Source organism: Mytilus edulis, chromosome 6 (assembly GCF_963676685.1).
Source record: "Mytilus edulis chromosome 6, xbMytEdul2.2, whole genome shotgun sequence".
NCBI lineage: Eukaryota > Metazoa > Mollusca > Bivalvia > Mytilida > Mytilidae > Mytilus > Mytilus edulis.
The window spans coordinates 31,453,909-31,478,984 of record NC_092349.1 but is presented as its reverse complement, the minus strand read 5'-3'; the positions used below and the strand labels follow the sequence as shown (position 1 = coordinate 31,478,984).

The following is a 25,076-nucleotide window of genomic DNA, read 5'->3' as shown; positions in this document are numbered from 1 at the left end:
GAAGGGGTTAATGGACATGTTCATCAAACTTCTCACTCATTCGCAAACTGAAATTAAAAGTCTATTGCACACAATTATGTGATAACGAGACAGAGTCTTTATAACATATTATTCAAAATCAAGTTCACATATCCAGAGATAAAAGATTTTAACAACACTTAAAAAAACATCTCACCTGATAACAATTCGTACTTTTGAGTTCATAAAACACATGTAAACATGTTTTAATCTTTTGGTTACCCAACACTCTCCAATTAAATAACCATAACAAACAACATTAGAATTATCAAGAATTCTTGACATGTTTATGCTACATATTTTAATATCCTTCATAACAATATCATGACAACAATTAAAAATTCACAGCAGGTATAAAACATATGCAAATATTAGCATCCTCCAATATCTTTCTGTTTTTTTCCTGAAGAATCTGGTCTCCACAGGGTCAAAGCCTTGTTCCTTTGCTCCAAACACAGCCCATGGTGGAGTCTTAGCCATGTAATCTTCAGCAGAGAATGCCTTTTGTGATTCATTAAAGCCCTTAACTAACTGATGAAATTTGGGGTAGTCTATCCACGTCCACCATTCACCATCCACTTTAAACTGTAATGAAAGAAAAATACATTTCTTACAGCTGTAAAGATTTAATAGACTATTTTCATATGATTGACTTTTGACTCCAGTTAATATTATTTTTTGACAGGTTACCTAGGACATCAATTAAAAGCAGTCATAACAAGTAGAATCAAACATTTAATCAGTGTAACTTGAGGGGAAATTTTACTAATTTCTGATGAGTTTGTCGTGTTAAGAAAATATGAAGAGGTTTCTTTTCCCCAAAAATTGTAAAGATTAAAAGCTTGATTTTACTCCTTTACGTTGCTCTAACTTGACTTGGTACCAGGATGTCGTAGGTAACCTGTCCAAATAATTAAAATTTCGAAGTCAAATGTTTGTAATATGAAAATAATCTATTGGACTTTGATATACTTAACATGGTAATAAGAAAATAGTCTATTGGACTTTGATATACTTAACATGGTAATATGAAAATAGTCTATGTGCTAAACAATTAATTTTGATGCAAACTTTGAAATTATTTTTTAATTATATGAACATCTAAAAAGAAAAAAACGCTCATAGGTGGCTTGAACACTACTTGAAATGTTTAAGGTTCATGTTTCTTGAACTGTTTATATGCACTGATCTATTTTGTTGATAGTTTTGATTAGTTTATTAGTTTGTCTCCCATAGCCGTTTGAAAGCCCTATTAGAAGATTCGGTGTAGGTGTTATACAGGTGCTCCTAGAACTGAGGATATAACTCAAAGAAGAAGACAACCTAGAACACTGATGATCAATTCGCAGTGATGATAGTTTGTAGTATTATCTGTTTTAAAAGGTGAGAGTCAAATTCTGTCTCTGTGATATGGGTGCTCCAATTTTGTATTGAATTCCATTTCTGTCTAACAAAACTGAATTTTGTCTACACAAAAAAGAAGGATACGAATTAAATGAACATGTAAATTGCGAACAAATTCAGTTTTATCTCCCTAATTTGACTTTTATATTTTAATGTCCATTTCAGGTAACAAAATTCAATTTTGTATGCAAATGAGTTTACAAAATGGAAGTTTTCATACAACAAGTATGCATCACATAGTTTTGTAAGGCTTGAATGATACTGTTACGAAAGAATTGAATTTTGTGTTCACAAAATGGATTTTATTTTACAACACGATCAAGTCCCTTTCAGTACTCCGTATGCCAAGGTACATTTGTTTATACAACTGTTTGTACGTTGTTAAAATACAGTCCGAGAACAGGTATAATAGTTTAAGAGACTTCTGTTTCAATTTGTTTTGAACTGAGAAATCGGAAACAAGGAACATGGTAAATTTGTATGTTAATACAATAAGAATCAAAATGAAGAAATTATAATTTAATTGATAATTTCTTTCTAATCTCTGGTATCTGTAGTCCTGTGTCATATGTCTACAGTTTGTTCTTCACATCGACCTTGAAAGCTATGTATCACAACAACCTGAAAAATGCAAACTGTTTAAGTAAATTCTATAATTCTGAAACAAAATGAAGGCTGTCTGAATTTCTTCCTAGATGTCAATTTTCAACAGATAATATTTTATCTAAAAAATGTTGCTACTACCAAGTGAATATCAAATGAATCGTATTCAAAATAATTTTCTTCCTAGTAATTTTAAAAACAAAAGATACATTCACAAATCCTTTTTTCGAACGGATTAAATAAGGATTAACACATTAATAGAATACAAAAATCTAAATTCTAAATAAAATATTACAATTTTAATACTTCCACATAATCCCCTAATTATTTTGCTTGTAAGATGGTTGGTGCTTTGTTGATATTTAATTGACAACTTTTTAAAATAAAATAAAAAAGTAAATAATTTATACTTCATTGTTTTGGGATTCTTTTTTCACTCGTGTTATACAATGCACATTGATTCGGTCTATTTTTAATTCAACCAAGCTCATAGTTTGGTGCTTAATTCTCGTATCAATGTTACGACATAGTCTTAAAAAAAGTAAAAAAATGTGTATCCATTTTTTTAATATATCGTCTGCTATTCTTTTCTAGTAGTTACTTTGATTCTCCGACAATCTATAAATTACTCTCATACTGATCATACCCCCTTTCTCATGCTAGAATCGCTTCCGTTTTTAATATGCTATGGACAATTTACAAAAACATAAACTTATATTTTTAACTTTTTTTTAGGTACTGTACTCTAGTTAATGTATTGTTGTCTAATTCATTTCGATGTTAAGTTTTCCTATTGTACTTTCATACCTTGCGAATGATGGAAATATTTGGGAATTGTTTTCAATGGTTAAGAATTCACCACTTATGTCCACACCCGTTAACACATAATAGTTGTCCAGTCGGACAACCACCGAGTTCTACACATAAACTAATTTTGGGTGGAGGACAAACATCACAATCCATTGCGCCTGAAAAATGTCAAGGTACATTTGCAGTCACAGCATAAAGTATATGTTCCGTGTTTATAGCATACTCACCCAGATCAAAACTAACAACAAAACAATAACAACTATAGAAGTCAATAAGGACATATACTATCGATTAAAAGAACTCGCAGTCACTAAAAGCTAACCCAAAGCTCAAATATAACTATTGTATAAACCACGTTTTCCTAAAATTAAATATAAATTAGTAAACCTCCAACGGAACAAGTGTTAAGATACCAAAAACATTCTGCAAACAGCATGACGCTCTGCATTGTTAAAAGGTAAGACTGAACGCAATTAGAGGATAAGTTGTGATACCTAGACAGTGATTAGCAAGAAATGAGATGTGGAGTATACATCAGCAAAACAACAACAAAGGAGTATTTAACAATACACATAGAGCTATATAGTATATTAACCTCAAAATAATCCCAAGTTTTAGATTTTTAAATTTAACAGACACAAACAAAGATCTGCCAACAGCTCACAATTCTCAAAAAAAAGGATATAAATTATATTTTCGATACATTTTTGTATTTGGTTTGTCCCGAAAAGGTATTGGACGCGCAACATTCTGAACTTCTTACACCATATCAACTTAGACAAACGAGGCGTTTAATAAAAGACAATGACAGTCGAAGTATACAACAAGTCTTTTGAAAGTTTCCACTTTCGTCTGAGGTTGTATATCTTTTATATGGCATGCAAAAATTGTTTACCAAAAATGTCCGCTCGTTTCCTTTTCTTTAAAATTCATTATTGACAGGGAAGGGGTTGATGCATCTTCTGCCAAAACCTTGTTCAAATTCAACATTTTATGTCTGTCTATATCTATATAGATAATAACCAATTTTAGAGTATCCAATTATAATGCGGTTTAAACACAGGTAGTAAACAAACACAAGTTATCTACCTTTTATCGGTCGACTCAAGTCCAAGTCACCCAGTGGAAGTTTTATTATTGCATCGGAAAGGTAAATATTCCTTTAAAATAATATAAATATATAACTGCAGTATTGTGCTGAACTGTCAAAAAACAGTAAAGGTAAGCATAAATTTCAGAAACATGGGAAAATACTTAAAATGGGGTGTAAATAGAACGGTATAAAAATCAGGTAAATCCATTATAATCATACTTCCTTGTATAGTACGATAAAATCAAAGTACTGTCGTACGGTTTACTCCGATGATCTTAATATCTGATTGTTTACGAATTAAAGACAGAGATGTTCATCTCACCTTAAACAACTGCTAGATTTAGTATTTACTTCCACATTTTCAATGCATGTTTTGCATATATAAATAAAGCATTTGTTTAATTCGATAAGTTCCTTTGTCTTATCTTGTCTTGTCTTCGGGGTCAACAGGGACTGATCCATATATAATTATCTATATAAATGCATATCAAATGTAAAGACAAATAGGGTGTGAATATTTAATTTGTTTTGTATAAAACACAAAATAGTTATAAATCACACTTAATATTCCTTGCACGATTTTAATGGTCTTAAAGAGAATTAAACAATATACGAAATTTGTAAGATAGTACACATACAAGTTTATAAATTTTACATTATTTTGTTCGTCCTATATTATTCACTGACTTCATTGAAATGCTGATTGATGACACTGATAGGTGGTTACTTACATTACATTTTTATTCATGCTGTTTTGATTTGCAGTTTTTCGTTGTGTCAACTTTATAAAAATTTAAATTTAAAAGAACGATTTTAAAGCTTTTTATGTTAATATCATTTTTATGTTAATATAATTTTTTTCAAGATTGCTTTATCTTTTTGAAGTACTATTATTTTCAACTAGATATAACCATTTATACTTCAGTACATCTATGTCAATAACTAGACGCTTCCCAAAATAATGTGATGTTAAAACTACCAAAAGTAATCAGCTATGCGCTATGGATTTTGCTGGGGGTAACTTTAATGCATTTATTATACCAGTCATACTGTATGGATATGTTTAGTATTTAGGTCTGAAATTCCAATATTTGGAAAAGGATATCATTTTATCTTACCTCCTATACATTTCTAGGAATATGATTGGTTAAAAGCGTCCTTGTGGAAACTGTGTATATTTGATATTAGGTTAGTAGGGAGGCGGGGCTTATTTAATACACGGTTAGTAGTGGAGTATACGTCCCTTTATATTCCATATAAGGTAGTAGGGAGGCGGGGCTTATTTGATACACAGTTAGTAGTGGCGTTACGTCCCTTTAGAAAAACAAAACAGTACTGAGAAAAAATCTCAGTAAAGGTTTCAACAGACGAAGAAATTGATGATTAAGATTGAAATAAATTCATAAAACACTAAAAATCTAACAAGTTGTCATTGTTGGCATCTGTTTTTGTAGGATCAATGGAGTAGTTTCTTAATCATGTTAAGGCTAACTGTAATGAAAACTTGCTTATTTTGATAGGTCACTGGTCTAAATTTTACACGTTAAGATAGTCGGTAAGATAAATTCGTTACATAGTGTGCCAGTGACGTAATACGGTATATATGGGGTCAGTAAATTCCATATGGGGATTCGAGCTTCGCTCTCACTCACTGTGGAATTTACTGACCCCATATAACCGTATTAGGTCACTAGCACACTATGTAACTAATAATATCAGTTTAATAGAATTAATGCAAATTCTGAATTGTGTCCAGGAAGGAAGCAAACAATTTATCATTTTATGCCTGATCACATCTGATTCCATTTTTGTTGTTCAATCAAAAAAATATATTTATCCTATTTTTTGCTTCTAGTTTAGTGAGTTAAAAATGTTTTCCCAAAATTATACTCAAATTAGTTTTAGGAGTTTTCTCATCTCCTGCTCTTTTATGTTATTTCAATTAGTCAATGTTACCATATTTTGGGTAAACCAATATGAACTTGTCGCGCTGATAATAGCATTTCACACTTTTTTTTAACTAAACAAACGTAGCAGAGTGTACATTAGCAATGTTATTAGACTAACATACCAGAAGATTGTTTGGCATTTTCATCTTTAGATAACATCTCTGCTGTGAACTGCTTTACGTTTTCATAGATCTGTGTGATTTCCACATGCAATCATAATGCCATCGATCTGCATTTTTATTCTTGTTTTCAAACATTACAAATAACGAGTTTATCTGTACATATATAAGAGTAAATCCTTATAGGTATTATATATAGAAACTTTTAATGTCTGAAATAACCAGCCTTAAATACACTACCAATAAATACATACGTCAAATAATAGTCATCATTCATAAATTGACCCCTTAAATTCAAATTTGCCAAAACATATCATATTGAAACTATGTTTTTGAAAACTTTATACCACTGACTTAAATATGACATAATCATTATGTATTACTAGTATATGAACCCACAAAAACATGAAATTTAGAATAATATACACCGTATATATGCCTAAATATTTATTTTGAATTCTCTAATTATAGATCACTTTATCATGTTTATGTAGTGGTCTTTAAAGATAATTATCACAACGCTAAGAGGTTTACCAAATGTGAAATTAATTTCTTGATAATAATTACAAACTTATGATCAGGGAATCCGTGTCAACAAAACAACAAAAAACAAAAAATGCTACTAATAAACAAAACATGGCATGGGAACACATTCAGTCACATACAAACTAATATAGGAGTGATGACACATAAGTAGTCTTAAGCAACAACTATTGTAGACGACTAATAATAAGAAATAATAGGTAACAAATCAAATAACATACGTTGACTTTAGTTACAGTTTGTATATGTAAGTTTTCGAATATATAGTTTCAAATATAAGTATGAAGACAGTCAGATATTCCGCATCAAATATATTCAAATTTCATCTATATTCTACGCATAAAAATACAAAATTAAAGTGTTTAATTTTTTTTTCAGGAAATGGCGTCAAAATCCCCAAACATGTTTTGTGGAACCTGTTCAAGACGAAGTAAATCCACCAAAGCTATAAAGTATTGCACAGACTGCGAGGATGCACTGTGTTCCGAATGTTTAGATGTTCACGGAAGCATTAAATCATGTGCATCCCATCATGTTATTGATGTCAACGTAATTGACGGAAATCCAGTCGTTGTCAATAAATCATGCGATGTTCATCCGAATATGCTTTTAGAATACTTTTGCTGTGACCACGATACATTGTGCTGTCAGTCATGCATGGCTAATGATCATCGATCTTGTGAAAAGTTACTGCCAATTGAAGTAGCTGCCAAAGGAGTCAAACGTTCAACCATGTATGAAGAAATTAACACGGATGTCCATATTCTTAATACCGCTGTTAACGAGCTGGAAGATAAAAAGAGAAAAGGCATGATCAGTCTTAATGACAGTAAAGAGAATGTTCAGCAAGAAGTTAAAACCTTGGAGAAACAATTGAAGAAGCGTATTCAAGAAATGGAAGCAGCTATCATGTCTGAAATTGACAAAATACATACAAACCTGTCAAAACAATCTAGTGACGATCTTGAAAAAATATGCGATCGCAGAACAAAGATACAAAATATATCCGAACAGTTTGAATCTGTCACAAAATATGGCTCAGAAAGTCAAATATTTATGTTACTACATAATATCAAAGCAGAATTAAAAGGTCAAGCCAAGGATTTTCAACAACTTCTGTCTTGCCAAAAAGATGTTTCTCTTTCGCTTAAAGAATCCTATTTGTTGTCCGTTATAAAATCATTTGGTTCCATTGAAATAAAGAAGTCTTCGTTTGATATCAAATACCAACCATTTAATGTTCAACAAGCACAAGCCCTACAGCAGCAGAGAAAGATGCCAACACAATTTAAACTTGATGTCAAATTCAAAGCAGCTGGTGCACTTATTGCCGGTATAGGTGTGACAAAAGACAATAGATTATTTCTGTGTAATTATACCGGTAGCAATTTATATGTTATGTCAGACAAAGGTCAACAGTTGGCAACAATTCAAATGGACGGAATTCAGTGGGGGATAGCTATGGAAGAAGAAAAGAATTTAGCATGGATTACACTTCCAACAATAAACTCTATTCAACCAGTAGATATAGTTACAATGAAGAAAGGAAAAACGATCAAATCACCAGGACGATGTCATGGTATTACACTTATTGACGATCAAATTGCTGTAGGTAGTTCCGGCAAAATATACATTGTAAGCAAAACCGGTGACTTAAAGAGAACACTTGATGTTGGAGGCAGCTTAGTACACTCCCTATCAATTGGACCAAAAACTCAACTTTATTATGCTCAAGCTAATGTTGTAAAATCGAAATTAAATTGTGTTAAATTAGACGGAACCATTGTATCAATGTCCTCAGATGATACTAGTCGAGTGATGGCTGTTAAAACCGACAGCTCAAACAATGCATATTTAATGGAATATGGACCAGCAAAGTTTAAGCTGTTTTCGTTTGAAGATAAATCTATCAAAACTATTTTGACAAAAAGTGAGGAATTTAAATGTCCATATGGCTTTGAATTCAGTAACGACTTTTCTAAACTGTTTATTTCAAATGTCACTACAAGAGAGATATTGGTATTTTTGTGCAAATAAAAAACAAAGAATAATCGGTTGAAAAGTAAACGAACATTTACCTTTGCATCTGTTTGAATAAAGAAGATACTTTAAAAAAAAATATGACTATATAATTGAGTATATCTTTTTTATCATAAAAAGACATTTTGTATGGAAGAAAACTATACAAATCTTCATACTGGTGATTTCCCATGAAATAGTACGAAATATCTTTAAAAAATTCAAGGGAACAGTGCTTTCTTATTACTTTCCGTCATCACTTTTAAAGTTGTTACATTGGGTTCATCGAGAATTATTGATAACCGTCCGAAATAATATTGTCTCTGTGTAGATATTTACCGAATAAAAAACGATAAACGGTAGAGTTTTGTAATGCATATTAACCTTGTAAGGCAGTACTATCTGTCCTAAGGGTCATACAGATGAGAACAGTAAAAAATAAACTCATCATAGATACCAGGACTAAATTTTGTATATATGCCAGACGCGCGTTTCGTTTACAAAAGACTCATCAGTGACGCACGAATAAAAAAAAGTTAAAAAGGTGATATGTTCACCTATTAAGATATGAAGCCACTAATTCATCCTGTTCATAGCCGCATTGCTTCTGTGTTTAACACTGCAATTTTAAGAATAAAAAGCTACTTTTTTTTAAGTTAAGACAAGAGGCTGTCAGAGAGATAGCAAATCTGATTTTCCTGCAGAGGTCAAACCCTGAACAGTTGAGCAAGTATGGACACAATATTTAAGCTTAACAGCTCTGAATTGGGATTGTGATTGAATATTTGATACAGCATGTGTTTGTGACACAAAATAAATGTGTTCAAAGAACTGAAAAATTTGAAGTTAAACATTTACCTATTATGATCCAATATCCAATCTAAGGACATTGCTAGAATCAGCATATCCAGGAACCCCCATATTTCAAGTTTTGATGATATACTGAGTAAACCATTTCTGTTCAAATGGAAACAAAACAACCTTTATATCCATGATTCAATAATGTAAATCTAAAATTAAATATGAGTTCACCATAGACTACACAATTAGATATGACTTAAAGAGATATCAAAGGTACCAGGATTATAAAAGAGATGTGATGTTATAATCATTTTTAAATCACAATCTAATATAAATAATAGTTTTCTAATAAATCTGTCACTTCAATTATAATTGGTCGATTGCATTGAAAATTAACAGATGTGTGTTATCTTATCACTTAGTGTTGAAATCAAAATCAAACTTTATGTATATAGTTGATGGTTCCCAATATTACTCTTTCATTTGTAACATACTTATATAGATCTGCAACTTATCTTATCTTAATTTTAACTTTTTAACTTATAAATAATAGATTATTATCTGATGCATTTTCATATCTGGAACCCCAAACAGGATCAAGTAAAAATTAAAATTAACAGACACAAAAAAAAAACATTTATAAAACTAGCTATCACTCAGAAAATTAGTTTTTACAGAAAAACATACACACCATAAAATTATTAGTAGTGTAATTAACTTCAAAATGTTTAATACTATATATAGCTTATAATTATCACCATTTACGAAATAGAAAATTTTCAAATAAATCTGTCACTCCAATTATAATTGTGGGATAAGACATTTACCATATACTTTACCACAGTCATAATATGACAAGATAAAATATTAAAAAATACCACTTTTGGATATCAAAAATGGTGATCACTCAAAAAGAGAAAGATGAAAATCTTGAAAATTGAACAAGACCTTTATTTAGTCACAGTAAACAACATATTCAAATTTGAAAAAAAAATTGTCAAAGTGTTTTCATGTTATGGTGCAGACACTGTTTGGCAGACACCTGCCTGCCCAACCGTCCGCCGTACATCCCCAAATTAATAATCGATATTTAATTCGAAAATCCGGTTAAAAAATTGGCAGTCGTTGTGTGTCAAACAATGTACCAAAACTATACTATATCCTTACAAGTGCTGAAAAATTAAACATACTTTCAGTTGCATATTCGAGCGCACTAGTTCCCAGAAGATTGGTAGTACAGAAACAAGTACTTCTGATCTGGACAACAAGACAAAATGTGCAAACCCTATTTATGTATATATTATTTAAGGTAGCACAAGACAAAGATTTTATACCTCCAATTCCCCAGTTTTAAAATGCTGTAACCTTCTTAATAATGCTTGAAAATTTATAATAGTGGTATCTATGGATAGCTAAAAGATCACTCTTTCAATTTAATGCAATGTTTGTATCATACAAGAATTATGTTATCAACCATAATGATAACTTTTTCTACGAGAGGGTTGATTTTATTATATGTTGTTCCTAGATCCATTATCTACCAAAGGGTGTCTCAGTTTTCGAAAAAAAATGTATAGATCAAATTTTACACCTAATCAAACATTATCTACTTTTATGTGGCAAGGATGTTTACACTAATTACAAATTTATGAGAGAATGGAATACGATAGCAATAATTTGAGACACCCTTTAGTAGCTCCTGATGTGTTGATTAAGATAACGTTGAAATTTCTTGTGTAGACCAATTTTTTATGGAAATATTCTTTATAAAGCACAAAGGTGTCAGTATTCACCTCAAAAACTAACAAAACCTTTGAATAGACTTATATATATAGATATATCAAATCAAATCAAATATTTTTTTATTGTCATATAAACTTTACAGTTTGTGACCAACATATATTAACACAATAAACACAATAAACATACATGTTAAACATACACAATAACAACAGCATCAATTTTTTTTTTAACAACAAACAAGTTGTTAAGAGTCCCCTGCCCTAAGTTCTAATGACTTTTTCAAGAAGGATCCTAACACATGCCTAACTTATTTGTTTGTAAAGGCGATGATGGATTTAGTAAATATTGAATTTTTTCTTCTTCATTTAAATTATTAAAGTTATTATTTTCAGTACATATGTGAGGAAAAAAATCATTTCTTAGAGTTTTATTATACTCACAATAGAGTAAAAAATGTTTCTCATCCTCTAGTATTTTACATTTATGGCAACGTCGTTCCTCTCTTGGGATTTTAAAATATCTCCCCTTTTCAATCAAAAGGGAGTGATCACTTATTCTAAATTTAGTGATTAATCTCCTTATCTGAAAATTAGATGTATTAAGATAAGATTCTAGTTTGTAATCTTTTTTGATTTTTTTATAAAGAAAAAATTTACTTTTATCATAAATGTTTTGAAATTTATTTTGAATTAAATCTTCATATCTATTTTTCATTTTTAACTTTATATCGTTTTTTATTTTATTTACATCTTTTATGTCCTTACAATTAGAAAGAATATTAAGGTCAACATTAGTCTCTTTAACAATATTTTTTGCATATGTATACCATGAGTAAGTTCCTGTCAAATCTAGAGACTGTGCTAGAGAAAAAGCTTCCTTTATCAATGGATTAATATTATTATTATATAGTCTAGCTAAATATAAAAGGGTTTGTGTTTTAATAAAACATTCGATAGGCAATCTCCCTAATTCAGCTCTTGCTCCTAAATTGGATGCATTTTTTCTTATTCCTAGAGTAGATTTACAAAATTTAAGATGCATATTTTCAATGGGGGTTTTGTCTATAAAATCGAGTTGATTAATTTCTTTTCCTGAAGATAAGGCTCGATGAAAAGAAATATATGTATCCAAATATGTTACTTCTGAATTATAGGTCATAATTGGTTTTACTAAAGAATCAAAAAGATTATTTGCTACTTTTATAGGTAGATTATTCAATGATTTAGTATAGGATTTTATTGCAAAACATACTTTTTTTGCCTTTTTTGTCAACTCTAAAGTTCTTTGTGATAAATTTCCATTACATTTTATCAACATTCCCAAAAATGAATATTCTGTTACACTCTCTATGGCTTTATTCTCATAGTAAATATGTGATGTTTCACTATTATGTTTTGACTGACTAAAAATCATGGATTTAGTTTTGTTTGTATTCAAAGAGAGTTGCCATTTGTTCCAATATAATTTAACATTATTTAAACTGTTTTGAAGACCCTCTTTTGATTCTGACAGGATTAAAAGATCATCTGCAAAAAGGAGGCATCCCACCTTACTATTTATAAGCTTAAGGGGACTTGAATCATTTCTCTCAAAAATGTTTACGATATCATTTATAAAGACATTAAATAAAGTGGGGCTTAGTGTGTCTCCTTGTTTAACCCCTTTAGCAATATTAAAATATTCTGATAGTCATACATAATCTTTATATTTTAAAGATGATTTAGTATTTAAGTATTGTTGTTTTAAAACTCTATAAAAAGACCTGCCAACTCCCATTTTACATAATTTATAAAGTAAAGCAGTTCTCCATACTGAATCAAAAGCCTTTTTCAGATCTATGAAGCAGGCATAAATCTTTTTTTTCTCTTTATGTAAATATTTATTTATCAAGGACTTTAATAAAAAGATGCTATCAGCTGTTCTGTGATTTTCTCTAAAACCAAACTGACAATCACTTAATTGTTTGTCAACAATCTTGATTAGTCTATTATTCAATATGGCATTAAAATTTTTTGGTAGATTACTTATAAGAGAAATTCCTCTATAATTATTAGGGTCTAACTTTTCACCTTTTTTATGTAAAGGGATCATGAAAGATAATTTCCAAGAATCTGGATAATTACCTGTCTTTAAAATCAAATTAAAAACTTTTACAATAGAATTAATTATCACAGGTTGTGATTGTTTGAGTATTTCATTCACAATTCTATCTGGGCCTGCTGATTTGTTTACTTTAAGGTTTGAAATGACCAATTTTACCTCAGCAAATGTAATTGGTGCATCAGTTTCCATATTCAATTCAATATTATCTTCTAGAATGTTTAGTTCACATTCCAGTTTATTTACAAAGGATTTATCATATGAGGCTGGTGTACCCTGATCCTGAAAATGTTTTATGATTTTATTTTCATGAATATCTTCTTCAATATTTGGTTTCTTTTTTATTGCCTTTAGAATATTCCAGTATTCTTTTGGATTATTTTTAAAATTATCTGAAAGTGATTTATAAAGTTTTTGGTGATATTCAAATTTTTTCTGTTTAATCATTTTTTTTTAGTTTTTTACATAACATGCATAATTCAAAATATTTAGGTTTTAAACTTTTGTCATTTAAGTTATTCTTGATTTTATTTCCTAAAAAGTTTATTTGTCTTTTTGTTTCATATACTACATTATCTGACCATACTTGTTTAATTTTTATCTTTTTCTTTTTTGTTGGTTTAGCTATGGCTTTACATGTGTTTTCTGCAATAGTTTGTATAATTTTGGTAAGTTTTTCAGTTGCACCATCAACGCCTAGTTTATTGCTATCAAAATGTTGCATCTCTAAATCTAAAATTTCCTTTTTAACATCTTCTGTTGATAGAACATCAATTAATTTTGAAGATGACAATTCTGTCCATTTGTATGATTTTATCAAATGCCATCTCTTTTCATCTAAACATTTCTTCATACATGTATCTGATATAATAGAACAATTCATATATAAGTTTATTTGAACATGATCTGATAAATATGTAAAGTCATTTGTTTTAAAGTATTTTACCTCAGGCAGGAGACTCTCACTTGCAATAGCATAATCAACTATACTGAACCCAGTATTACACATATAAGTAAAATATCCCAGGGAATCTCCCAATAAACGACCATTGAGTATACGTAGCCTTGAGGACGAACATAATTCAAGTAATTTATTCCCCAATGTATTCAAAGTGCTATCTTGGTTTACTCCTCTGATTTCAATATCAGTTATATAGCTCTCTGGAAGAAGGTCAATACCATCAAAGTTATTTATTTCATCTGAGTCATTTTCTATATAGTCTGCTTTCATTGCAGTTCTAGAATCAAAATCCCCTATTAAAATAATTTGTCCTTCAATATAGAAAATGAACTAATTTCATTTTCAAGATTTTCCAAGTCATATCATAGTGTGCTGATGAAAAAGGGGGGATATAAACAGCACAAAGATATAAATCTTGTTTAAGTCCAAAGAAATACTTATCAAGCTTTAACCATAATCTATTCTGGGATGACGTAGCATAGTTACGATACTGTTGTCAGGTCATTAAAGATTGCATATTTTGGCGTCAATATTGATTCATTTATAGGGTCTTTGCATCGAAACTAAACACATTTATTCAAAACCAGTTGTTGGCATGACACGGGTTATGTTCTTCTCATATATGTTATGATGGTATGATACTAAACCCCTAACGGGAAGGATTGTGCCTGATGTTCATATGATGAAATCATAATCTTAGTCAGTTTAATTGAAGTCTGGAGCTGGCATGTCAGTTAACTGCTAGTAGTCTGTTGTTATTTATGCATTATTGTCATTTTGTTTATTTTCTTTGGTTAAATCTTCTGACATCAGACTCGGAATTCTCTTGAACTGAATTTTAATGTGCGTATTGTTATGTGTTTACTTTTCTACATTAGAGGTATAGGGGGAGGGTTGAGATCTCACAAACATGTTTAACCCCGCCGCATGTTTGCGCCTGTCCCAAGTTAGGAGCATCTGGCCTTTGTTAGTCTTGTATTATTTTAATTTTAGTTTCTTGTGTACAATTTGGAAATTAGTATGGCGTTCATTATCACTGAACTAGTATATATTTGTTTAGGGGCCAGAAGGACGCCTCCGGGTGCGTGAATTTCTCGCTACATTAAAGACCTGTTGGTGACCTACTGCTGTTGTTTTTTTCTATGGTCGGGTTGTTGTCTCTTTGGCACATTCCCCATTTCCATTCTCAATTTTATAGAGATGAAAGAGCTAAATTCATTCAAGTGAACTGGCCAAGATTTTGCAATTAATTGCATAATAATTGATTACATAATGATTTCATAACAAAAATATTTCATTCATTTAAACGATTAATCTTTTATCTATCTATATATACCTCTTTCATTAATTTATATGCAGTTTTAAGAAAGTAACAGCATTTTAAAGGTTGGAGATTGGAAGTAAAAAAATCTTTGTATTGTCCTACCTTAAATCAAGTCAAATTAGTTGTTATATAGCTTAAATGCATTATCTACAGTAATTTCTTTTGTTTTCAAATAAAGCAACTTTTAAATTTGCAACCTAAAATTTTAATGCTGTTTAAGATTCTTGGAACTTGAAATGATAAAATAATGCCACAAAAATGTTGCTGTTTTTTATCTTCAAAGTTATTTTACTTACAATGTAGTGAATATAGAGTCTTCTCTATACTTTATGTTCCTAACATAGCAACACTTCTACCAATAAACAACTAAAACACAAACGTATGTTTGTCGACTAGCTTGCTGCTTGTGTATTTTCTGAGCTGCCGGTTTTATCAAACAAATATGTACAAACATGTCACATCAATACACATTAAAAGTTCTGGCAATCATAATACCTTCTAATACCTTCTACTAATATCTAATTGTTTCGTGGCCGTCCAGGAAAATCTACTTTTAGAAACCTGTGTCCTTTTGCCAATGCCAAGTGAAACCCCAAGTGTTGGACCGCACTTGATATAAGAATGTTAAAAAAACATTCAAGAAAACATTTAAAATGTAAAATGCAAATAATCTGCTATCAGTCAAAAGACTGCGGCTAAATGAAAATAATTTGAAGACAGAAATGAGTCTGAAATAACCAAATCCGATTACGTTTGTATAGCCCTACCACCTATATATATAAAAAAGTTTGAACTTTTAATGCTAATTTGAACATACTTATATACTTAATATTTAAAAAACGTTTCTTAACGTGAAAGTGAAAAAATTTGATGTTCACTCAAGTAAGGCAGAGCTAGAAATGACCACATATACACCTATCATCTAACACAATATTTTTCCCGCCCAAAAAAATCATACGCCTTGAAACTACTACGTGAGAAGACAATTAATTCCCGCTACACTACGTGCCACGGAAATTAGCGAGTCTTCTTTATACTTTATGTTCATAACATAGCAACACTTCTACCAATAAACAACTAAAACACAAACGTATGTTTGTCGACTAGCTTGCTGCTTATGTATATAGAAAACAACAAAGATAGCTAGACTGTATAAACAAATAATTTCAAATTAAACAAAAACTTCTAAACACCAAACTTGCTATTCATAAATCATAAACCTAATTGATTCGACACTTTTAGTCTGTTTTCAATAGAATCAGCCACATAACCATCTTTACTAGAATCGCTTTTCCATCTACCCTGGCGCTTCCAGCACCTTTCGTTAACGTCCGAATTAGCCGCCGCAGTGTCACCACCAGACCTCAAAGAGTGCAAACCAAGATTCAACTCTGGAGCAACTAATTTCAAACGCTTCAGTGTGCATTCTCTAGCTGTGCTATAGCTGATCAGTTTATTAACCTGAATTAAACCAGACTTATTCTTAGATTTGTACAATGGACGAAATAAATACTTGTCTGAAAAAAATATCTAAATGCGCCATACCAACATTCTTTAAAAATAATGTCGTTACACTTCAGATTACTCAACTCACTAAATCCAAGAAAGGCGCTATAACTCAGTAAAATCATAGCCAGATCCCTAACAACGTTTAAATCATTCGACCCTTGAAACATAGAACATAAACTTATCAAATTATCATTGGAGACAGGATCTTTCTTTACAACTGGAGCATTAGCAGTACGTTTAGCCGACTCAACTATATGTTTTACAAAGCATTCTCTGTAGGATCTAACTGACCTGACATGTCATGAGCCCATTTAATGGAATAAAAAAACACTATTGATTGTACTGTATGCAGCACATGAATCAAGCAATGCAAATGAACTAAATATAAAGAAACATGAATAGGTGATGCTGGCAAATAAGTCAAATTATGTTCATGCGAGAATGTTTTCCATTATTTAAAAGCATAATTATATTTTCTAACAGCACTGTCACTTCTGGCATCAAGCAGTCTCGACGAAAAACTATCCACCAAATCATGTAAAGGATGATCCTCTCCGATACCACTATCCTCCACGGCTTCTGTTACAAAAGTCCAAGCGTTAACTCTGTACAAAAATACAAAATAAAATCAATCAAATCTGATCTTAAATGCAATCAAGGAAAATTTCATATATTTCCCAAATACACTATTATTTCTCCTTCCGGGAGCAACAGGGCTATTGGTCATTATATGATGCTTGTCTGTTATGAAATGTTTCAAATTGTATCATGTAACATCAACCAATAAGGTGAAGAATACCACAATGGAACCACCAATGTACAAATTGCCTAATCATTGCAAAGTTTTCTTATAACCTTACAAACAACATTTGGTGGTGGTACTAAACAATTGTTTTCACCAAACCAGTTTTGTGAGAACGCATCAATTGCTTCTGTATTCTTACACCAACATTTAAAATTAAATCTCGAACATTTAGCCTTGTAATCTGTAGCAAATCTGTTTAATGCATGTCTACCCCATAACTTATCTAACATTTGAAATACAGAATTCTTTAATACCCCAGTCGTCGCAATCTGAATATCTACTCAGACCATCAGTAATTTTATTTTATTCTCTTGGAATCCAATGTGGATTAATTTTTATATTGTTCTCTGAACATAAATAATTTAGCTCACAAGCAATATTTTGCAGTTACGGTTTTTGTTACCATTTTTAACTATACTAGTTACATTCTTATTGTCTGTATTCTAATTTAAACAATGGTTTTCTAAACATCTTAACAAACTTTGCACTGTTCTGCTTACTACTTCAAGCTCACGCCATGTTGAACTTTTACCACTTTCCAATACTGTCCAACTTCCTACTACAGTATTCAAACTGTTACCTGGTAATTCTAGATCACAGTCAGTCAGAATTTCTTACGAGTCACAGACCGACTCGTCACATATGCCATCATCTGCTGGCACAATATAGCCCCCAAAACCTACTTCTGAGGCATCAGTGAACGCCACCAAATCACATACATCTGACTCATGCTGATCATTACCTTGCTCATTTAACTGCGTCACTGAATTTAACCAGTATCTGAGCTCCTCGACAACCGGAGCTGTCAGAGCAACAAGTGACTTCCAACTTGCCCTTAAAAGTATACAGTTATACAATTCTCTAGTTCTAACTCTAACTAAATCACCTATTAAACACAGCCTGCATTGATATAATCTGACCAACAATTCCGGCAACAAACTTTGTACTGTGCAAAATTTTTCCTTTTCCACAACAGAAAAGTATTTTACTGATAACATCAACTAATCTGTCTATACGTTCACCGGAAACTCTAAGTTTCCCGAACTCCATATCCCATACCAAACCTATCCAGGTAAGATTTTACTGTGGATACCAAACACATTTTGCTTCAGCTATTGAAAAAACAAATTCAGACAAACTAGATCTTAAGTACGAGCTAGTTCTTTCAGCTGATTGAAAATCACTTGCACCTCCAAGCTCATCATCAAGATACATTATTATCTTCAACCCCTGATTTCTTCAGTATCACTTCCTTAAGAACTTTGGTAAAAATATGACCCGCACTGGCCAGACCAAAAGAAAAGAACATTAAATACAAAGTACTTTGTTATACCATTGAAATCCCGACTGAAACTCAATAAGTTCTATGTTCCTCTAATATTTCCAAATGATGATATGCACTTTTAAGGTCATATCTAAATAAAAAATTGCCTTTTTCAAACAATTCTCTTGCAACTATACCATCTTCAAATTTAAACCTAAACTAGTGTATACATTCGTTGATATACCTACAGTCCAAAACTAAACGGGGCTTCTTATATCTACTAAAAGCTACTGTTAAAGGATTAACCACAAAAGGTATCTCTTTAACTTCTGAAATGCAACCTTTTTCTGTCAATTTTAAAATCTCGCCAATAACGAAATCCCCGTTATCCCTAGCAGATTTATTATTTCTCAATATAATATTTTCTGGTAGCACTTTGAATGAAATACCGTATCCCTTTTCTATAACACTTAAAATATACATGCTTGTGCCTATATCTCTCCACTTGTGTATTGATTTTTCAATTTAACTACAGGTGTGAGTGAACTTGAATTTACCGTTAACTGGCTAGACACCTGTTCGATACGTTCACGCTCGAGTAAACAAATACTATCATCATTCATGAAATATTTTAAAGACTTATCAGTTAGGTGATTCGTATTCACCTGTAAACTATTATCATATAGTAAATCTGAGCAAATGCTACTTAATTTATGAACATTAAATAAATTAGTACTTAACTTTCGTTTTTTCTCTGGACATTCAAATTTCCAGTGACCAGGCTTGTAGCAGATATAGCAAACTCCGGGCCTCCCACTTGCTTTTCCATTTGTATCACTAGAAGTAGCAGTTGAAGTTGGCCTGCTATACGGCGTTGGTGTTTTCTTCTTAGCTTTCTCTGCTTTTGTTTTCCTTTCCGCTCGTGTCTGCGCTCTCAGAAATTTACGATCGTCCTCGGAATCATAAGCGAGGGGATTCGCTGTATATTCCTGTACCACTTTCCATTTCACACGACTTTCTTTGAATTTTATAGACATCGTTCACCGAAAGTTCATTTGTAACCTGTTCATTTGTAATTCGGATCTCTCCTTCTGTTGATGATCGAATTCTTGTTAGTTTTATTGAAAACATCCCTTCCATTTGTAACAATAAATCATTCTGTGATATTCGACTTTTCTCCCCGACAATCCGCTACTCTATTCCTGATGTCCGGATCCATCATGGCCCTCAGAGAAAAATTTGATGTTCACTCAAGTAAGTCAGAGCTAGAAATGACCATATATACACCTGTCATTAACACAATAATTTTGCCCGCCCAAAAAATTCATACGCCTTCGAACTACTACGAGAGAAGACAATTAATTCCAGTTACACTACGTGCCACGGAAATTAGGAATTGCAGATATTGGTCATGAACTACAACCCTTAAATGGTAACCATGAAAATCAAGTCAAGGTCAAATGACACCTGTTAGACGGACATGTACAACTTACAATCATTTGATACACCAATTATAGTAAACCTATTACTTATATAATTATAGTACCTTAGACATGGACTTGACCACGAAAACTTAATCTGATTCACTGATCCATTAAATGAGGTTGAGGTCAAGTGAAAACAAGTATGAGGACCTTGAAAGGTACTGACATACCAAATATGGTTATCCTTTACTTTAAAAGTACTTTTATTCGTGGGGAACCAATTTTCGTGGTTTTCGTGGATGACTTTATCCAAAATGAAATAACTGTTGTCCAAATCAAGACATCGAAAAATCCCAATGTAAGTTTAACTACTGATATGATCTAGATAATACATTGAATATCGCCAAATTTGAGAATACTATAACTGTAGTCACAGGGCAAACGCACTATGAACTACAACTGCAAGCAGAATTATACCTATTTAATCTTTAACCAGGTGCTCCGCAGGGCGCAGCTTTATACGACCGCAGAGGTCGAACCCTGAACAGTTGGGGCAAGTATGGACAAAACATTCAAGCGTGATACAGCACTGAATTTGGATTGTGATCAAATTTTTGACATTACATGGTTTTTTTTACACAAAACAAATGTCAAGATTTTACAAATCAATTAAAGATTTCTTCTTCAAACTTATTTAAATCTAAAATTAAATAGTTGACACAGCATAGGTTTCTGACACAGAATGAATGTGGTCTAATGAACTTAAAACATTTTTTTGCCTTTGAGCAATTCACTATGCTGGTGAATATTAATCCTCTAAAAAAAATGTTTGAAGAAATTTTCTTTTTATTTATGAAATCTGAAATGAAAAAAATTTACCCCCCCCCCATTTTTTTTCACATCCCCGTTTCCCCCCATTTTTTTTCACATCCCCGTTTCCCTTTTTCCAAAACTGATATCAATTCAAATTTCTAATGGAGTTTGCAACAATAACTACTCTTTTAAATACATCATAAAATATTAAAATGTAAAATAAAGTGCTTGTTATCACTGAATGGTAAAGATTGGTTGGTAGTAAAAGAGAATATACATTGTTTATTGTATAAAACAATAAAAAAAACTTCATCAGCAACATTTAATATTGGCAAATTTCCAATGAAGTTATTTACATAAAGTTATTGGCAAATAAAAATAGAAAATGACATCATAGTCATGTCTGGCAAATGTCCAACATACATTATCTAAAAACATTTTAGATAAGATAAGGAAAAAAAGCTTCATCAGCAACATTTTATATTGGCAAATTTCCAATGAAGTTATTTACATAAAGTTATTGGCAAATAAAAATAGAAAATGACATCATAGTCATGTCTGGCAAATTTCCAACATATATTATCAACTACTATTCTATACAAAGAAAGATAACTCCAATTGAAAATTAATTGCTATTGCACAATATTGTGCAATTAGATATTTCTTGCTATTGTGCAATACTGTGCAATTGAAAATTTCTTGCTATTGCACAATACTTGATATGGAATCCTGATTTGGACCAACTTGAAAACTGGGCCCATATTCAAAAATCAAAGTACATGTTAAGATAAAGCATATCAAATAAGCCCAAGAATTTAATTTTTGTTAAAATCAAACTTGGTTTAATTTTGGACCCTTTGGACCTTAATGTAGACCAATTTGAAAACTGGACCAAAAATTAAGAATCTACATACACAGTTAGATTTGGCATATCAAAGAACCCGGGGCCATTTATTCAATTTTTGATGAAATCAAACAAAGTTTAATTTTGGACCCCCATTTGGACCAACTTGAAAACTAGGCCAATAATTAAAAATCTAAGTACATTTTTAAATTCAGCATATCAAAGAACCCCAAAGATTCAATTTTTGTTAAAATCAAACTAAGTTTAATTTTGGACCCTTTGGACCTTAATGTAGACCAATTTGAAAACGGAACCAAAAATTAAGAATATACATACATAGTTAGATTCGGCATATCAAAGAACTCCAATTATTCAATTTTTGATGAAATCACACAAAGTTCAATTTTGGACCCTTTGGGCCCCTTTTTCCTAAACTGTTGGGACCAAAACTCCCAAAATCAAACCCAACCTTCCTTTTATGGTCATAAACCTTGTGTTTAAATTTCATAGATTTCTATTTACTTATACTAAAGTTATGGTGCAAAAACCAAAAATAATGCTTATTTTGGGCCCCTTTTTGGCCCCTAATTCATAAACTGTTGTGACCTCAACTCCAAAAATCAATCCCAACCTTCCTTTTGTGGTCATAAACCTTGTGTTTAAATTTCATTGATTTCTATTCACTTATACTAAAGTTATTGTGCGAAAACCAAGAATAATGCTTATTTGGGCCCTTTTTTGGCCCGTAATTCCTAAACTGTTGGAACCAAAACTCCCAAAATCAATCCCAACCGTCTTTTTGTGGTCATAAACCTTGTGTCAAAATTTCATAGATTTCTATTCACTTAAACTAAAGTTATAGTGCGAAAACCAAGAAAATGCTTATTTGGGCCCTTTTTGGCCCCTAATTCCTAAAATATTGGGACCAAAACTCCCAAAATCAATCCCAACCTTCCTTTTGTGGTTATAAACCTTGTGTTAAAATTTCATTGATTTCTATTCACTTTCACTAAAGTTAGAGTGCGAAAACTAAAAGTATTCGGACGACGACGACGACGACGACGACGACGACGACGACGCAGACGACGACGACGCAGACGACGACGCCAACGTGATAGCAATATACGACCAAAAAATTAAAATTTTTGCGGTCGTATAAAAACCTAAACTGGACAACCTTTGATCTTTAATTCTCAGTCATAAAAAAGATATTTTTGATCGTTGAAAGTCAGATTTTTTTGTTTTACAATTCAAGATACGTTTACAGCAATTGTTTATGTAAATATGTTCTTTGGGTAACATGTTTATGGCTTAATTAACACCTTTGATGATCTTTAATCTGTTGATCACTCTTCTCGGGTTAGTGTGATCGATACGATTTACACAGGTCAATGTTCTCTTTGCAATTTCCTTCATTTCATTTTTTTTTTTGGAAAACTAAAATCCATGAATTAAAAAACCCACGAACGTGCTCAAACCGAAAATTGATACCCACGAATTAAAGTACTATCATAGTACCTCATAATATGAGAGAAATTAAGATTACTAAAATTTTAACTTTTTTTCAAGTAGTCACTGAACCGTGCATGAAAATGAGGTGAAGGACAATGGACATATGACAGACAGAAACTTTGCATCATAAGGCATCTAAATACAAAGGATTCAGGTCTTCTACCTTATGAAATATAAAGCTTCTAAGAAGTTTGTTAATGTTGCCACCGGATCACTATCCCTATGTCGAGCGTTTTGCAACAGAAGTTGCAGGCTTGACAAAAACGTGCAATTAAAAATTAACAATGAACAAATAGAAAAGAAACCTTTGCATTGAATCTGTAAAAAAATCTCTCATATTCATTAAGAAGAGCTTTTATTCATTCAGTTTATCTTAATATGCTGTAATAAAGAGAATAGGATTAATGAAGCAAAAATATTGCCCAACCATAAAACAAGTAGAAAAAACAGATAAAAATGTCAGTTGGTGCAACACCTGTTTCATAAATAACCTTTATATAAGTTCAAAATAAAACATAAATGACGAAGAACATGTGATGGATAAATATGATTTATTATGGTGATATAGGATATAATGAAGGGGCTAATGGACATGTTCATTGAACTTCTCATTCATTCTCACTTATTCCAAACTGAAATAAAAAGTTTATTGCACTCTACTATGTGATGACTAGACCGAGCCTTTATTATGTACAGTTCAAAATCAGGTTCACATATTCAGAGATAAAAGATTTCATCAACACTAATTAAACTTTACACCCTTACACCTTTTTTCATAAAACAGATGTATATATGAATAATATTTTGGTTACCCAACACTCTCCAATGAAATAATCATAACAAACAACATTAGAATTATCAAAAACTCTTGACATGTTTATACTAAATATTTTAATATCCTTCATAACAATATCATGATAATAATTAAAAAATCACAGCAGGTAAAAACATGTGCAAATATCAGCATCCTCCAATATCTTTCTGTTTTTTCCTGAAGAATCTGGTCTCCACAGGATCAAAGCCTTGTTCCTTTGCTCCAAACACAGCCCATGATGGAGTCTTAGCCATGTAATCTTCAGCTGAAAATGTCTTTTGTGATTCATTAAAACCCTTAATTAACTGATGAAATTTGGGGTAGTCAATCCACGTCCACCATTCACCATCCACTTTAAACTGTAATGAAAAAAAATATATATTCCTTACAGATGTAAAGATTTTAATTGGACTTTGATATACTTAACAATCAATTTTGATGCAAACTTTGAAATTCCTTTTGAATTATATTAACAACTAGAAAAAAAAATCAGCTCAAGGGTCTCTTTGAGACTACTTGAAATGGTTATGGTGATACACATCTTTGGTTTGGGTTTCTCAAACTGTTTTTATGCACTGGTGCATTATGTTGATAGTTTTGATTA

At 31.4% G+C, this 25,076-nt stretch overlaps 2 protein-coding genes across 4 annotated transcripts in view; one reads left to right on the top strand and one right to left on the bottom strand.

The window, feature by feature from the left end:
• Positions 1–304: 304 nt before the first annotated feature.
• LOC139527517 (S-adenosyl-L-methionine-dependent tRNA 4-demethylwyosine synthase TYW1-like) overlaps positions 305–25,076 on the bottom strand; it is a 43,479-nt gene continuing 18,707 nt past the window's right edge. For 2 of the 3 annotated variants that reach the window (XM_071323021.1, XM_071323022.1), the window contains exon 15: positions 305–603. In XM_071323021.1, the coding sequence (XP_071179122.1) occupies positions 361–603 (243 nt within the window). In that variant the 3' untranslated portion in view covers positions 305–360. Of the gene's footprint in view, positions 604–24,532; positions 24,832–25,076 lie in introns of those variants that run through there. The other variant, XM_071323023.1, reaches the window with a different exon arrangement.
• On the top strand, positions 3,898–8,986 carry LOC139527507 (uncharacterized). Its single transcript, XM_071323005.1, has 2 exons — positions 3,898–3,985; positions 6,918–8,986. Exon 2 carries the CDS (start codon positions 6,921–6,923, stop codon positions 8,574–8,576), a length of 1,656 nt encoding a protein of 551 aa, XP_071179106.1. The 5' UTR covers positions 3,898–3,985; positions 6,918–6,920; the 3' UTR covers positions 8,577–8,986.

What these genes read in the sequence shown, in the direction of transcription:
- LOC139527507 (XM_071323005.1), top strand. Translation starts at nt 6,921, where the DNA reads ATGGCGTCAAAATCCCCAAACATGTTTTGTGGAACCTGTTCAAGACGA.